Source organism: Felis catus, chromosome D2 (genome assembly GCF_018350175.1).
Source record: "Felis catus isolate Fca126 chromosome D2, F.catus_Fca126_mat1.0, whole genome shotgun sequence".
Lineage (NCBI taxonomy): Eukaryota > Metazoa > Chordata > Mammalia > Carnivora > Felidae > Felis > Felis catus.
In genome coordinates, this window is record NC_058378.1 from 33,990,796 (window position 1) to 34,007,569 (window position 16,774).

The window sequence follows — 16,774 nt, forward strand, 5'->3', positions numbered from 1 at the left end:
GAAGGACATGGTCCTTTTAGCTCACCCTGGCTCCAGCAAGCTACTAGAGGAACACATACATGACTCCCTGACACAAGCCTAGAGGGATGGGGGATGAGTAGCTGCGACTGTGTTAAGATCTGAAATTAACCAAACTTAATCTTAATTTGCAATCCAAATCTTCTCCTGGAAGTTGCAAGCCTTCCATAGACTCCAGAGTTTCAAAGCAGTTATATCAGATAAAATGTGGCAGTGCAAGTGTTGTCCTGAGGAGGAGACAGATTCCTGGTGCTTCTTACTCTCCTGTCTTCCCAGAATCTTCAAAAGTATTCTTTGTATAATTTTCAAAAATATACTCTATCTGTAGTAAAGCCCCATTTTCTTCCTAACACTGTATTCTTGGGTTTGTTTTGTTTTGGCTCACTCATGCCAGAAGTTTGTCTAGTTTGTTAGTCTTTTAAATAAGCAGGAAGATTTTTTTTTTGTAGCTCTTTTCTAATGCTTATTTTTCAATTTATTAATTTTTGTTCTTAATTCTGTCTTTTTATATTCTTTGGGGTTCTCTGTTATTTAAGTAGCTTCTTAAGTATTTAATTCATTTACTTTAATCTTTTTTATGTTCATTAAGAGAACCATTTTATTAAAGATAGACTTTAACACATACCATAATTAAACAATTTTTTAACCTTTTGGGCATGTGTGCATTTTTTAATACACTCAAAGCTTCAAAAATGAAATGGTCAAAGCCCTCTTTCATCTTCTAGGAGACTTATACACTGTTAACAAACTCCCACTAGCAAGAGGAAACTTTCTTTTATACAGCTTAACTCTAGATGAATTGGATAGAAGAGGTTCTCTGCATGAAGTAATCTCAAGAAGAATCTGAGGGGAAGATGACAGACACTATACTGCAAAGGGTACTCATGGTCTCCAGAAAGAATTTTTTTTTCTGTTTTCACAGCTACCTTCACAGTTTCAGTCTAATTTGTGGGCTCTGTGCAGAGGACTCATTAATTGGTGTCCTTTCTTTCACTCTTGAGCAGACAGTAATGCTTTATCCAGTGGTGTTGAGTTTCATGACTCTTCTTACTACCAAAGATGCTTATTCCCCTTTAAGAATAGAATATATCAAATTAAACTTTTTATTCTGAGATAATTTCAGATTCACATGTAATTGTGCTAAATAATAAAGAAAGCTATCTTGTACTCATTTTTCCCAGTGGTAACATCTTGCATAATTACAGTAAAATATCACAACCAGGAAATTGACATTGATACCGTCAAGATACAGATCATTTCATCTCCAGAAGGATCATGGTTATTCTTTTAACCCATGTTACCCTTTTAGAGTCACCTCCACCATCCTCCTTCTTAACACCAGACAACCACTAATCTGTTCTCCATTTCTATGCTTTGTCATTTCAAAAGTCTTCTATAAATGTAATTATGCAGTATATACCTTTTAAGATTGGCCTCATCATTCAGCACAGTTCTCTGGAGAACCACTGAGATTGTTTCGTGTACCAGTAGTTTGTTCATAGTATTTCATGGTTTGGCTGTACATTTATTTAACCCATGGAAGGACATCTGGGTTGTTTCCAGTTTTTGTCTATAAAGCTGTATACTATATCGTGGTTTTTGAGTGAATATAGTCTTCATTTTTCTGGGATAAAGGCCCAGGAGTGCAATTTCTGGATCACATGGTGCTTTGCGTATTTTATTTTTAAAGAGATTGCCACACTGCTTTCTAGACTGACATCTGACATTCCCACCAGAAGTTCTAACATTTGACATTTCCAGAAGGAATGTATCAATGATCCAGGTTTTTTGCAACCTTGTTGGAATTTGGTGTTTTCACTATTTTTAATTTAGCCATTCTGATATGTGGGTAATGATAGGTGTGTGGTGATATCTCATTGTGGTTTTGATTTGCACTTCTCTAAAGGCCAATGATGTTGAACACTTTTCCATATCTTTATATGCCATCTGTGTATTTTCTTTGGTAAAATGTCTCTTCATGTCTTTTGCCTATTTTCTAACTGTATTGTTTGAAGTATTTTTTACAGTTAAGTTTTGAAAGTTTTTTATATATTTTAGATACTATTGCTTTGTCAGATTGTGATTTGCAAATATTTTCTCTCACTATGTAGCTGATCTTTTCATCCTCTTAACAGGGTTTTTCATAGAGCAAGAGTTTTTAATTTTGATTAAGTCCAATTCGTCAGTTTATTTTCTTTTATGGCTTACGCTTTTTGTGTTCAAAGCTCTTTACCCAACTTTAGATTCCTGAAGATTTTCTCATTTTTTCCTTAATGTTTTGTAGTTTCACATTTTACATTTAAATCTGTGATCCATTTTGAGTTAATTTTTGTATAAGTTATGAGATTATTATGTATAAGATATGACTAAATTTTTGTATAAGATATGTATAAAGTTCTTTTTTGCCTGCAGATATTCAATTGCTCTAACATCATTTGTTGAAAAGGCTACCTCTCCCACAATAAATTTATTTTTTACTTTTATAAAAAAATCATTAGGCAGTGGTGCCTGACTGGTTTTGTCTGTGGAGCGTGAAACTCTTGATCTCAGGGTTGTATGAGCCCCACATTGGATATTAAGAATGTAAAGTTCTTATTGGATGTGAAGATTACTTAAAAACAAAATCTTATAAAAAATCATTAGGCACATTTGGATGGGTCTATTTCTGGGTTCTCTATTCCATTCCATTGATCTATGTGTCTATCCTTCCACCAACACCACACAATTTTAACTAATGTAGCTATATAATAAATCTTGAAATTAACCATATTGATTCTTCCCATTTTATTCCTTTCCAAAATTATTTTAGCTTTTCTAGTTCATTTGCATTTCTATATACATTTTAGAATAGTCTTGGGGCACCTGGGTGGCTCAGTTGGTTAAGTGTCTAATTCTTGGCTTTGGCTCAGGTCATGATCTCACAGTTTGTGAGTTTGAGCCCTGCACTGTCAGTGAAGAGGCTGCTTGGGCTTTCTCTCTCTCTCTCTCTCTCTCTCTCTCTCTCTCTCTCTTTTTGCCCCAAGATAAATAAATAAATAATCTTAAAAAAATAGAATAGTCTTGTCCATATCTACAAAAAAATCTTTCCGGGATTTTGATAAGAATTACATTCAATCTTTGTATCAATCTGGGGAGAAATGATATCTTAACTATGTTGAATCTCCCAGTCCATGAATACAGAATGTCTCTCCATGTACAAAGACTTTTAAAACTTTCATTCAACAGTGTATAGTTTTCAGCACATAAGTGATAAAAAAAAGTTTTCTTTTTTTTTTTTTAATTTTTTTTCAACGTTTATTTATTTTTGGGACAGAGAGAGACAGAGCATGAACGGGGGAGGGGCAGAGAGGGAGGGAGACACAGAATCAGAAACAGGCTCCAGGCTCTGAGCCATCAGCCCAGAGCCCGACGCGGGGCTTGAACTCACGGACCGCGAGATCGTGACCTGGCTGAAGTCGGACGCTTAACCGACTGCGCCACCCAGGCGCCCCCAAAAAGTTTTCTTAAATATACACTATTTCATTTAAAAAATCACTTGTAAATGATGTATTGTATTTTTAATATCAATGTCCGTGTATCTATCACTAGTATATAGAAGTATAATTGATTTTGTACATTTACCTTTCATCCTATGATCTCACTTTTACTTTCTATAAGTTTTGCATATTCCTTGATATTTTCTACAATCGTGTCATCTGCAAATAGGGGCAGATTTATTTCTTCTGTTCAGATCTATATGCCTTTTATTTCCTTTTCTTTATTGCACTTTCTAGAACTTCCAGCTCTATGTTTATAAGAGTGGCGAGAGAAGACCTCATTCATTTGTTCTCAACCTTAGGGGTACAGCATTCCATCTTTCACCATTAAGTATGTTAGCCTTTATCAGGGTGCAGTTCCCTCTATTTGTATTTTTCTGAGTTTCTATCATGAATTGGTGTTAAATTTTGTCAAATACTTTTATTGTTTTGTTGTCATGCTTTTTCTTCTTTTGACTATGAACGTAGTAGAATACATTGATTAATTTTCAAATACTGGAATCAATCCCATTTCATGATGTTGTATAATTCTTTTTATGTATTACTGAATTCTATTTGCTAGTATTTTGTTAGGACCTTTGTGTCTATATTCATGACAAACATTGGCCTTAAGTTTTCTATTTTTGTACTGTCTTTGACTGGTTTAGGTATCAGTGTAACACTAGCGCCATAAGATGAATTGAAGTATTTCCTCCTCTTTCATTTTCTGGAAGATTGTGTAGAATTAGCGTTAGTTATTATTTTAACTTTTGGTAGAATTCTTCAATGCAACTATCTGGAGAGAGTTTCAACTATCTTTGAAACCCTGGAGATTTCAAATTATGAATTCAATTTCCTTGATAGTTACAGGGCAACTTTATTTATAGGATGAATTGTGGTTTGTGTCTTTCAAAAAACTGGTCCATTTTGTTGTCAATTTTATGTATGTAGAGTTGCTCATAATATCCATTATTCTTTTAATATCTGTACCATCTGTGATGTTATCCCATTTCATTTCTAATATTGATAATATGCGGTGCCTCTTCTCTTCCCCCTCCACCGGCCTCTGGTCAGTCTTACTAGAGGTTTGTCAGTTTTGCTGTTTCCAAATAACCAGCTATGTTACTTGTTTCACTGATTGTTTTCCCTTTTGTTTCTGTTTTTCATTTCATTACTTTATACTTTTATCTTTATTATTTTCTTCCTTCTGTTTGATTTGGGTTATTTTTGCTCTTCTTTTCCTAAATCCTTAAGGTGGCATTTAGGATTACTGATTTGAGACTGTTCCTCTTCTTTAACGTATGCATTTAGTGTGATAAATTTTCTTGGCAGTGCTTTAGCTATGTCCCACAAACTTTGTTACCTTGTGTTTTTATTTCCCTTCAGTTCAATGTATTTTTTTGTATGTCCCTTGAGACTTCCTCTTTGACCCATGGATTATTTTGAAGTGTGTCTTGGGGTGCCTGGGTGGCTCAGTCGGTTAAGCGTCTGACTTTGGCTCAGGTCATGATCTCACAGTTCGTGGGTTCGAGCCCCACATTGGGCTCTGGACAGCTCAGAGCTCAGAGCCTGGAGCCGGCTTTAGATTCTGTGTCTCCCTCTCTCTCTGCCCCACCCTCACACTCTCTCTCTCCCTCTCAAAAATAAATAAAACATTAAAGAAAAAAATGTGTGTCTTTTTGTTTTCAAGTGTTTGGAGTGTTTCCTGTTCTGTATTAATGATTTCTAGCTTGATACTATTATTGTCACAGAACACATTATTTTAGTTCATTTAAATTTGTTGAGGTTAAGTTTATGACCCAGAATATGATTTTAGTATGTGGTCTGTGGGTTTTTGAAAATAATGTATATTTTGCTATTGTTGGGTGTTCAATAAATATTGATTAGATCTTGTAGGCAGATGGTGCTGTTGAGTTTTCCTATATACCTGTTGATTTTCTTTCTTTTTTTTTTTTTAATATTTATTTATTTTTGAAGGAGAAAGAGACAGACTGCAAGTGGGGGAGGGGCAAAGAGAAAGAGAGAGAGACACAGAATCTGAACAGGCTCCAGGCTCTGAGCTGTCAGCACAGAGCCCAACACGGGTCTCAAACCCATGAACCGTGAGATCATGACCTGAGCCAAAGTCAGATGCTTAACCAACTGGGCCACCCAGGTGCCCCATACCTGTTGATTTTCTATCTTACCTGTTATTCTATAAATTGAGAGACAGGAATTTATGTCCCCAACTATAATTGAGTGAACATGTCTACTCCCCCTTTCAGTTTTATCAGTTTTTGCGTCACATATTTTGCAGCTCTGCTGTTTGGTGCATACACATTTAGGATTGCTAGGTCTTCTTGGTGGGTTGACTCTTTTATCATCATATAATGAACTTGTCTGTCTCTGGTTATTTACTTTGTTAAGTCCCCTTTATATGATGCTAATATAATCACTTCCACTTTTTGATGAATATGTGCATAATACATCTTTCTCTATCCTTTTACATCTTACCTGACTATATAGTTATATTTTGAGTTTCTTGTAGACAGTATATAGTTAGGTCATGTTTTTTTAAATCCACTCTGCAATCTGTCTCTTGATATGTTTAATGTAATTATTAATATATTAGGGCTTAAGTCTCCTAGGGGTTGCCTGTCCTCTCTTTTTCATTTGTTTTCTTTTTTCTGCTTTCCTATAGATTGCATGAACATTCTTTAGAATTCCATTTTATGTATAATACATTTAAGTGTATCTATTTGTATAATTTTTTTAGTGATTGCTCTAGGCAATACATTATACATACATTACTTACTGATATCATCATTATATTCGTTTGAGTGAAGTATAGAAATCTTATCTCCCTTTCTGTCCCTTTGCCTTCCCTGTTTAAAACTGCCTAAAATATTTTCTCAATATACCTTTAGAACTGCATCAGTGTTATACTTTGTTTCAAGTGTCAAACACAATTTAAAAAACTCAAAGAGAAGGAAAGCTTACTTTATTTATCCAAATTTTTGCTTACCATATTATTTCTTCCTTCCTGGTGTTCCTAGGTTCTTTCTTTTATCACTTTCAGTTCTCTTTAGAGAACTTCCTTCAGTCATCTTTCATCTGAGGTCTTGATTTCCCCTTCATATCTTTTCTCTGGGTATTAGATTCTGGGTGACAATTCTTTTATCACTTTAAAAATATTATGCCATTCCTTTGGGGCCTCCATGGTTTCTGATGATAAATTGATGTCATTCTAATTGTTTTCCCCTGGTTTCAGATTTTGTTCTGTGTCTTTAGTTTTCAGAAGTTTAATTATGTTTCTTAATATGGATTTCTTTGGTTTTATCCTACTGGGAGTTTGATTAGCTTCTTGAATGTGTAGGCTTATGTCTCTCACAAATTTCGGGAATTTTCAAGTTTTACTTCTTTGAATACTTTTTCAGCCCCATCCTCTTTCTCCTCTCCTTCTGAGACTCTGATGACACTGTTAGATCTTTGTCATAGTCCCACAAGCTTCTGAGGCTCTGTTCATATCTTTTTTTTTTTTAATGTTTATTTATTTTTGAGAGATAGAGACAGAGCACAAGTCGGGGAGGGGCAGAGAGAGAGAGGGTGACACAGAATCTCCAACAGGCTCCAGACTCTGAGCTGTCAGTACACAGCCTGACACAGGGCTCAAACTCGGGAATGCCAAGATCATGAAGGCTGAAGTCAGAGGCTTAACCGACTGAGCCACCCAGGCTCCCCTCTGTTCATATCTTTTTAGTCTAGTTCCTCTATATTAGTTTGGATATTTCTATTGTTCTATCTTCCAATTCATTGATTCTTTCCTCTGTCTCCTCCACTCTGCTGTTGAGCCCACTCATTGAGCTTTTCATAACACTCGTTGTATTTTTCTGATCTAAAATTTGTTTTTAAAGTGTATTTATTTTGAGAGAGAAAGCGCATGTGAATGAGCGGAGGAGGGTCAGAGACAGAGGAGGAGAGAATCCCAAGCTGGTTTTGTGCTGTTAGCACAGAACCCGACATGGGGCTTGATCTCACAAACCATGAGATCATGACCTGAACTGAAGAGTTGGACACTCAACAAAATGAGCCACCCGGGCACCTCTGATCTAAAATTTCTATTAGGTTCTTCTTTATAACTTCTATTTCTTTCTAAGACTTTCTATTTCTCTGCTGAGTCCTTCTATTTTTCATTGTTTGCAATCGCTCACTAAAACCATTTTTCTCATGGCTTTAAAAAAATTTTTTTAATGTTTATTTATTTTTGAGAGACAGAGACAGAGCATGAGCAGAAGAGGAACAGAGAGAGGGAGACACAGAATCAGAAGCAGGCTCCAGGCTCTGAGCTGTCAGCACAGGGCCCAACACAGGGCTCAAACTCATGAGCTGTGAGATCACGACCTGAGATTAAGTTGGACAATTAACCAACTGGGCCACCCAGGCACCCCAATCTCATGGCTTTTTTATTTTTTTTTGACAGAAGGAATTTTCTTTTTTTTTTATATTTATTTATTTATTTATTTATTTATTTAATTTATTTTCAATATATGAAATTTATTGTCAAATTGGTTTCCATACAACCCCCAGTACTCATCCCAAAAGGTGCCCTCCTCAATACCCATCACCCACCCTCCCCTCCCTTCCACCCCCCATCAACCCTCAGTTGGTTCTCAGTTTTTAAGAGTCTCTCATGCTTTGGCTCTCTCCCACTCTAACCTCTTTTTTTTTTTTTTTTTTTTTTTTTTTTTCCTTTCCCTCCTCCATGGGTTTCTGTTCAGTTTCTCAGGATCCACATAAGAGTGAAAACATGGTATCTGTCTTTCTCTGTATGACTTATTTCACTTAGCATCACACTCTCCAGTTCCATCCACGTTGCTACAAAAGGCCATATTTCATTCTTTCTCATTGCCCTGTAGTACTCCATTGCGTATATAAACCACAATTTCTTTATCCATTCATCAGTTGATGGACATTTAGGCTCTTTCCATAATTTGGCTATTGTTGACAGTGCTGCTATAAACATTGGGGTACAAGTGCCCCTATGCATCAGTACTCCTGTATCCCTTGGGTAAATTCCTAGCAGTGTTATTGCTGGGTCATAGGGTAGGTTTATTTTTAATTTTCTGAGGAACCTCCACACTGCTTTCCAGAGTGGCTGCACCAATTTGCATTCCCACCAACAGTGCAAGAGGGTTCCCGTTTCTCCACATCCTCTCCAGCATCTATAGTCTCCTGATTTGTTCATTTTGGCCACTCTGACTGGCGTGAGGTGATATCTGAGTGTGGTTTTGATTTGTATTTCCCTGATAAGGAGCGACGTTGAGCATCTTTTCATGTGCCTGTTGGCCATCCAGATGTCTTCTTTAGAGAAGTGTCTATTCATGTTTTCTGCCCATTTCTTCACTGGGTTATTTGTTTTTCGGGTGTGGAGTTTGGTGAGCTCTTTAGAGATTTTGGATACTAGCCCTTTGTCCGATATGTCATTTGCAAATATCTTTTCCCATTCCGTTGGTTGCCTTTTAGTTTTGTTAGTTGTTTCCTTTGCTGTGCAGATCTCATGGCTTTTTAAAATCTTAGTCTAATAATTCTAATATATCTGTCATTCTGTCATCTTGGTGTTAGCATCCACTGATTTTCTTTTTTAATTCGGTTTCCTTAGGTTCTTGGTATGATGGGTGATTTTCATGCAGTCTTGGACTTTTTGTATGTTATGAAACTCTGAACCTTAAATCATCTGTTTTAGCTGTTGTTGTTGTTGTTTACACTGCTCCAGTAGAGGAAGGGGAGGGGCATTGCCCCATTATTGCCAAGTGGAGATAGAAGCATATCTCCACTCAGCCTCTATTGATACTTGAGGGGGACAGCTCCTCATTACTCTTGAGAAGGGGTGAGAGTTCTGGTTCCTTACTTCTTTTCCACTGATACCACAGTGGGTGTAGTCTCATTACGAAGACGAGATGGTGAGTCTCGACCCTACACTAGGCCTCATACTACCACAGTGGGAAGTAAAATGGTTATTTGATACTTGTTAGATTGGGGCAGAAGTCTAGGCTCCCTGTGTGGGCTCCATTAAAAACCACATGGTGAGAGAGAGGTCATGGCTAGATAGCACAAAGGTCCTGGTTTCCTATTTCGTATGCTCTAAAACCACCAGCTGGGGCACCTAATTTCAGCTTTGTGAGAATCCAACTCTACATCCCCTACCCAGCTTGGGTGTGAGTGGGTCCACATTTTTTTGTGTGTAGTTAGTGTTTGGCTGGAGCAGAGAAGTTACTGTCTAAAAGTTTTGTGTCTTGCTAGGCTGCGCTTTTCCTGGTCTTTTGATTAGAGAAAGCAGACTTCTGTTTTTTATTTGGTCTGCACTCATTCATTCATGTTTCTAGGCTGCTGGCTTCTTCAGCATGAAGTCTGGAATATATAAGGCAAAAAGAAAACCCAAGGAACTCACCACTGCGTCATACCTTGTCTCAGGTTTCCTTCTTCTTTAAAAATTTTTTTTTTTAACATTTATTTATTTTTGAGAGAACAAGAGCAGGAGAGGGGCAGAGAGAGAGGGAGACACAGAATCCAAAGCAGGATCCAGGCTCTGAGCTGTCAGCACAGAGCCCAATGCGAGGCTCGAAACCACTAGCCATGAGATCATGACCTGAGCTGAAGTCAGATGCTTAACTGACTGAACCACCTAGACGCCCCTCAAGTTTCCTTCTTCTCTCTTCATTGCAGAGTCTCTTATGTTTGTTTTACATATGAAGTCCAGGGTTTGCACCTGTCCTTGGTGAGAGGAATAGGGGAAAGTATATATACTCCACAGGCTCTGTTTTAAATCCTTACTGATTGCTAATGACTGCACTTGAAAGCATAAATTTATCTTAAGTATTACTTTAGCTATATCCCACAAGTTTTTGATATTTTGTGTTTTACTGTTGATTGACTCTAAATGCTTTACAATTTTTCTTATGATTTCTCCTTTGTCCCATGAATTATACTTAACTACATCTTAAAATTTCCAAATGGATTCTTTTTTTCTGTTTTTGTTATAGATTTTTAATTTTGTTGACTGTTGCATTTTACTCAGAAAACTTAGTCTGTATGCCATTGATTCTTTGGTATATGGTAGGACTTGCCCACTGTTTGGCCAGTTTTTATTGTATAAATGTTCCTTGTGTGTTTTAAGAAAACATGTTATTTAATGATTGGCATAATCCTATGATTACTACTTATTAGGAAAGACTTTTTTCATCTATCCAATGGCTAGACACATATGATGGGGAATGGACTTTTTTTTCTTTTTGAGAGTCTAGGCTGTGGTAAAGGGGGTAGTCTCAGTCTCAACTCCCAACTACCGCAGCCCAAGGTCTTTGTTTGTCTAAGAGCATTAAAACCCAAGCCCCTAGATTTTGCAGTACTGCCCTCTCCCCCAACACCACCACACACCAATAGCAGCTGTTCAAGAGTTCCAGGTTCAGTTCCTGCTTTGCTTCTAGAACAAAGGGCTTGCCCTTTCTTTCTCATGAGTTCAGTGACACATTTAAAACAATGTTCCAGTTCTGCTTTTCCCATTTAACATGACAAGGAGGGAAGCAGTTAGGAGACTTGACACTCCTCTTATTTGAGGTTGGGATTAACAGAGAAGCACAGAGCAAAGAAGAAAGAAGTAGAAGAAAGTGGTCAGAGAGCGTGGATCAGATGGATGCCTCCATGGGTTAGGCAAGAGCTAGGAATCACTTTTCTTTTTTTTTTTTTTTTTTTCATTTTTTTTTTTCAACGTTTATTTATTTTTGGGACAGAGAGAGACAGAGCACGAACGGGGGAGGGGCAGAGAGAGAGGGAGACACAGAATCAGAAACAGGCTCCAGGCTCCGAGCCATCAGCCCAGAGCCTGACGCGGGGCTCGAACTCACAGACCGCGAGATGGTGACCTGGCTGAAGTCGGACGCTTAACCGACTGCGCCACCCAGGCGCCCCTAGGAATCACTTTTCTGGAGCAATGCTTCTCAGGAGTCACCTGAGGCTTTTGTTCCTACATGCAGCTTCCTAGGCTCCTCTCCTGGCAATCATGAATTTAGTGTTCTAGGGTGGGACTCTGAAAACTATTTTCTTCCAGAGCCTCAGGTGACTCTTATAGAAAAAAAAAAAAAAAAAAAAAAGGTTTAGAAAGCAACATTCTAGAGTACTGTATGATTCCCAGGTCTTCCTTCCCTAGGTCTGAGATCTTGGAATCTGTGGTTTTGGCAGGAACCATAGGAGATGTTGCCATTTAAAAAATAACTAAACAAAAATTAAGAGTACAGGTAAAAAAAAAAAAAAAAAAAAAAAGCCAAGGGGCACCTGGGTGGCTCAGTCGGTTAGTGACCAACTTCGGCTCAGGTCATGATCTCACAGTTCATGGGTTCGAGTCCCACATCAGGCTCTGTGCTGACAGCTCAGAGCCTGGAGCCTGCTTTGGATCCTGTGTCTGCGTCTCTCTCTGCCCCTCCCCTGCTCGTGCTCTGTTTCTCTCTGTCTCTCAAAAAATAAATAAATGTTAAAAAAGAAATTAAAAAAAAAAAAGCCATAAGACTAGTATACAGACATAAGTACAAAGCAGTCAGAGATAATACTGTGTACTCAGAACCTGTAAAAATGTGGATATAGAAATCATATATTCATTAATTCATTCAACAAACACTTTTTGAGCCCAGTTATGTCCTTTTATGTCTAGGAGCTAGAAATTCTGAAATAAATAAGATACAAACCTGAATTTCAAAAAAAGTGTACAGAAGTACTGTATACAGAAGTACAGACAAGATTGCCAGGTAAAATACAAGATCCCCAATTATTTTTTTTTTAAGTTTATTTATTTGAGAGAGAGCTCATGCACAAGTGGGGGAGGGACAGAGAGAGAGGGAGAGAGAATCCCAATTAGGCTTCTTGCTGTCAGCATGAAGCCCAACATGGGGCTCAATATCACGAACCATGAGATCATGGCCTGTGCTGAAATCAAGAGTTGGACGCTTAACCCATTGAGCTGTCCAGGTGCCCCACAAGCTGCCCAATTAAATTTGAATTTCAGATAACCAATGGATAATTTTTTAATGTAAGTATGTCCCAAATTTTGTTTTTCAGGGTTTTTTTTTTTTCCTAAATCTGTCAACCCTAAATATAGGAATATTTAGGAAAAGCTCTCAACCCAACTCCGGAGGCAAGGGCTGCAAAGTTCAGCCAAATGTCAAAAGGTCTTTGATACAAATTGATTAGAATTAGCAGGCCATGGAGATTGCTGCCAAAAGCAGCTAGATTTCAAAGTATACCACACTATTCCTAGGTTAAGAAGATAAGGTGTGTTCATTTTCCCCCAAAACAACTACTAAATACCTCGGAATCTCCTTATAACATACTCACATAATTAACATTTTTAGTACCACAGGACTTACAGAACACAGGTTTGTGGGCGAGGTCATCCAAAGTAATTCCTCCTTCAGGATTGAACTCAAAGCTGCTAGTGAAGTTGTATTTTGCAGTTCCTTCTGGAGAAACCGTAACTTTTGCAGAGTCTCCCAGAACCACTTGACTGAATTCTGCACGAATAAAAGTAACTGGAGTATCTCCTTTAAAACCTTTCTGTTAACAGAAGGATACACTTTACAATTTTACTCAAATAGAGAATTTTCCTATACATCTGGAAACTCATTTTGACTTGACCTAAATAGCATTTTCCGTGTTTTCCTAACAAACTATACCACATATACAAAAAGGTTAGGTAGGTAGAAAGTCATTTAAAAAGTCTAGTTGTAACTAACTGCAACATTCTATTTAAATGCCATTATGTTGGAGTTTTAAAAAATAACTTTTCTTGTGTTTACATGATTATAAAAGTATATTGTGAAACATTTGAAAAAGTGAGAAAAGCACATGGAAAACAAATCACCTGTAATTTCACTCTAATATGTAAACACTATTAACATTTTAGAATATATTTTTTAGTGCTTTCCAGTGAATATATATGCATGTATGTATGTAAATATATATACAAATATGTACACACATTTATACACACATCTTTTATACATCTTTTAAAACAAAGCAAAATATCATTCATTACATCCTGTTTTGCAATGAGCTTTTGACTTCATAATAGTGAATGAATATCTGCCATTTCATTATTTTGTAATTTTTATAGTTAACTCATATTGTAGTTTTTATTTAAATTCATCAAATGAAATTAATCACAAGAGAAACTCTGGAAGAATTCAGATATTTTTCAGGAGAAAAGACCTGTGGTCTATGAAAACAAAAATCACTTCTTGTGTCACCGGTAAAATTTAGTATTCAAGTTGCCAGGTATTTCACACACATAGTGATTTGACCTGCTGATTATATAGTCGAACAAAAAGGAAAACTGAGAAAGTAGTACCAGTGCAATGTTAGGTAAGACCAGCAGGTCAGGTGTTATAGGAGGGTGCAAAAGCATTTCTCCTGCTGCTGTTTCCAATACATCTTCCCCCAACCTGCAGGTAGATGTTTGACCGGGAAACCTGAACTCAAAGACAAATGTACTTTCAAGAAGAATGAATAAACTAAGGCCTTCTCAGATTTCCAAAGATAACATTACCAAGTCATATCCATCTGTCACAGTGATCTGCACGGGTCTGCCTGTTGATGACACCTGCTCCATATCAGCACTTGGGCAAAGTCCCTCTGGTCTTCTCTGGTCTCTGTAAATATAATGAATCCACCTTTCCCCTCCAGTACCATAGCTGTAGAAGTACCCATATTATATCATAACCAATACTAGGGGATAACCTAGGAAAATGCCATAGTCCCATCAATGTTTTGTGCCCTTTTCAACCTTTGCAGCTAGACAGGCAGTGTTTTACAGAGTTGTTCACAAGGAGGATTACATCAGTTAGCACTAAAATGATCCTTATATGTGTAACTAACCCATAAGCACAAATCATCACAAGACATAGAGGGTAGGAGTGCCATCTCCCTTACTCCCCGCTGCCCCCCACATCTTCCATAGTGTTCTTTGGTAGACTTTTTTTTTTTTTTGATGTGCAAAGTTCCCCTCAATGATTCCTTAATCTCTCACTTTTACAAAACTATACTTTGAGCACAGGAAGGAAACAGCCATATGGAATAATGGCTAGTCCATTAGCAAAAGTCCTGACATACGTCTTATTTAGTCAATGATATTTTTAAATTATTTTACAACATTAAGGACACAATTTCAAAAATTAATTGGATATGTTTAAGAAAGATTTTCTGACTCAATTCAAAGTGGAACTTAAGGCAATTCAAATGTTTACTGAGGGCATACTATGCTGTGTCTAGGAGTGGTGGTACAAAAAAGGAACTATCTAGTGTCCCCAGGCTATATAATTATTCCGCCTCTTCTCGGCTACTCCCTCAACCTTTAGTCATCTAAAACAGGTCACTTGTTTAACACCATGTCTTCAGGCTCAATCACAGCCTAAGTGACCCTGACAATTTTCTTATCAAGTTCACATTTGAAAATGACCTTTTACATCAGTTTTCTTCTTTCCTTTTCAATAGTATCACGGGAATTAGACCTTCACTAGCCTGATCTTGGACAAAAGCCTAATTTCTCTGAGCCTCAGTTTCACCTTCTGTAAAATATATAATTTAACTTCTGATGTTTCACATTTGTTGTGAATATCCACTAAAACTGCTTAACCTATGAAGCACCGCACAAGTGGTATTATTAATACGCACTGCTTTTCCTGAATGCCCAAATACTCCCTTACATACAAGGAATCTCTCTCGTATTCACAGTCTCTGAGTGCCCGGCACTATGCCTTGTCTTAGCGGCGTATTTACTGAATAATGAATGCAAGAAATCTGGCTAGTTACAAGCGATGGTCAGGGCAGTCAGTGGGGGGTCGGGGAGGGGCGCTCCTGTTGCCCCCAGCAGACCTGCACTTCTTGTCATATCGCTCCTAAGAAAATGTAAGGTAACAGTCAAATCAGAAAAGGTTTGATGAAGGAAACCATGTGAAGGGGTGTGGTCTGGGGACACAGGCTTAGCGCCCGCTTACTGCCGGAGACCTCGGCGCAGAGCCAGAAAGGGGTCTAAGTCTGGATTCAGGTGGGAGGTCCGGGGTTAGCGGTAGCTCCTGCGCCTAGCAGGGTCGGTGGCATTTAAGTCTGTACCCGAGTGCACTGCGTTGGGATGCGGTCCCAGCGTTTCACTCTGGCTGTAGCTGAAGAGAAGCTGTAACGGGGTGTGGTCGCAGGTCCACGAAAGAGAGATCGGGGGGCAGAGGGTTTCGGAGGAATTAGAGCCGTCTTACCTGAGGCAGCCACAATTGCGTTACCCGCAACTATAGTAACTAACTACCTCTCGCGAGAACTTAGTTCTGGCATTCTTTACAAGTTTATCCCTAAGACTCGCGATAATGGTTTCTGTGGGGGAAACAGCTGTCCGCGCCTGCGCTCCAGGAACTAGGCGCTTGAGTGGCAGTTTCTGTTGCCATGTTCGCGGTTGCAACTTTGCTTTAACTTAACTGCAACGTTTTCTAACTTTGGATTTTGTTTTCTCGACCTTTTCCTTTCAATATCCCTACATAAATAGTTGGAAAACCAAGAGGAAATTTACTTAAGGATAAAATAAAAGCCTTTATTACACGGCTTTGAAAACCGGTCATTTAAATCTTTCTCCATGAAAAATGCAGATGAGTTATTTTAAAAGTGAGCCTCTCACACAGTTGGTGAGAGTGCAAAACAGTCCTACTTCTGGTGCTCAATACTTATACAATAAATAGACTAAGTATATAATACTAATCCAAAGTTTTAATACATTTGAAAACACCAAGAGTTTTGGAATAGTAAAATAGCAAAAACGTGGAAACAACCCAAGTGCCCGTCAGTGGATGAGTGGATGACCAAATTGATTATATAGTCACAAAATAGCATATTACAAAGCAGTCTAAATGAATTAACTGCAACTACACATGGATGGGTCTTAGCAACATACATACTTTCAAATGTTGCAATATTAAGAGGCATTTTGAAGGGGCTCCCACTGGTTAAATTTGGGCGCCAAAATAAACTGATAATAATGATTACAGTCTATTGAGTAAAATAGGGATACACAAGTTCACATGAATATAAATAAATGGAGAGAGCTCCTAAAAGAATGCCAACCCAATAAGAAAGAGGAAATGATGGAAACAGAGAATTACCATTTGGCACACACTATATAAGTGGATGCTAAAGTTGGTGAGAGGAGGTTTGATGAGAAGAGAATATTGGCATTATTT

The 16,774-nt window shown here is 37.8% G+C and overlaps 1 protein-coding gene across 6 annotated transcripts in view; it reads right to left on the reverse strand.

Moving 5' to 3' along the window:
• CFAP70 (cilia and flagella associated protein 70) overlaps positions 1-16,152 on the reverse strand; it is a 106,277-nt gene extending 90,125 nt beyond the window's left edge. For 2 of the 6 annotated variants that reach the window (XM_045040137.1, XM_045040138.1), the window contains exons 1-3: positions 15,806-16,152; positions 14,104-14,206; positions 12,926-13,112 (exon numbers count right to left, since the gene is read on the reverse strand). In XM_045040137.1, the coding sequence (XP_044896072.1) occupies positions 12,926-13,112; positions 14,104-14,166 (250 nt within the window). In that variant the 5' untranslated portion in view covers positions 14,167-14,206; positions 15,806-16,152. Of the gene's footprint in view, positions 1-12,925; positions 13,113-14,103; positions 14,207-15,665 lie in introns of all 6 variants that reach the window. The other 4 variants (XM_019813279.3, XM_003994052.5, XM_011287342.4 and 1 more) reach the window with 3 other exon arrangements.
• Between the last annotated feature and the right edge of the window lie 622 nt (positions 16,153-16,774).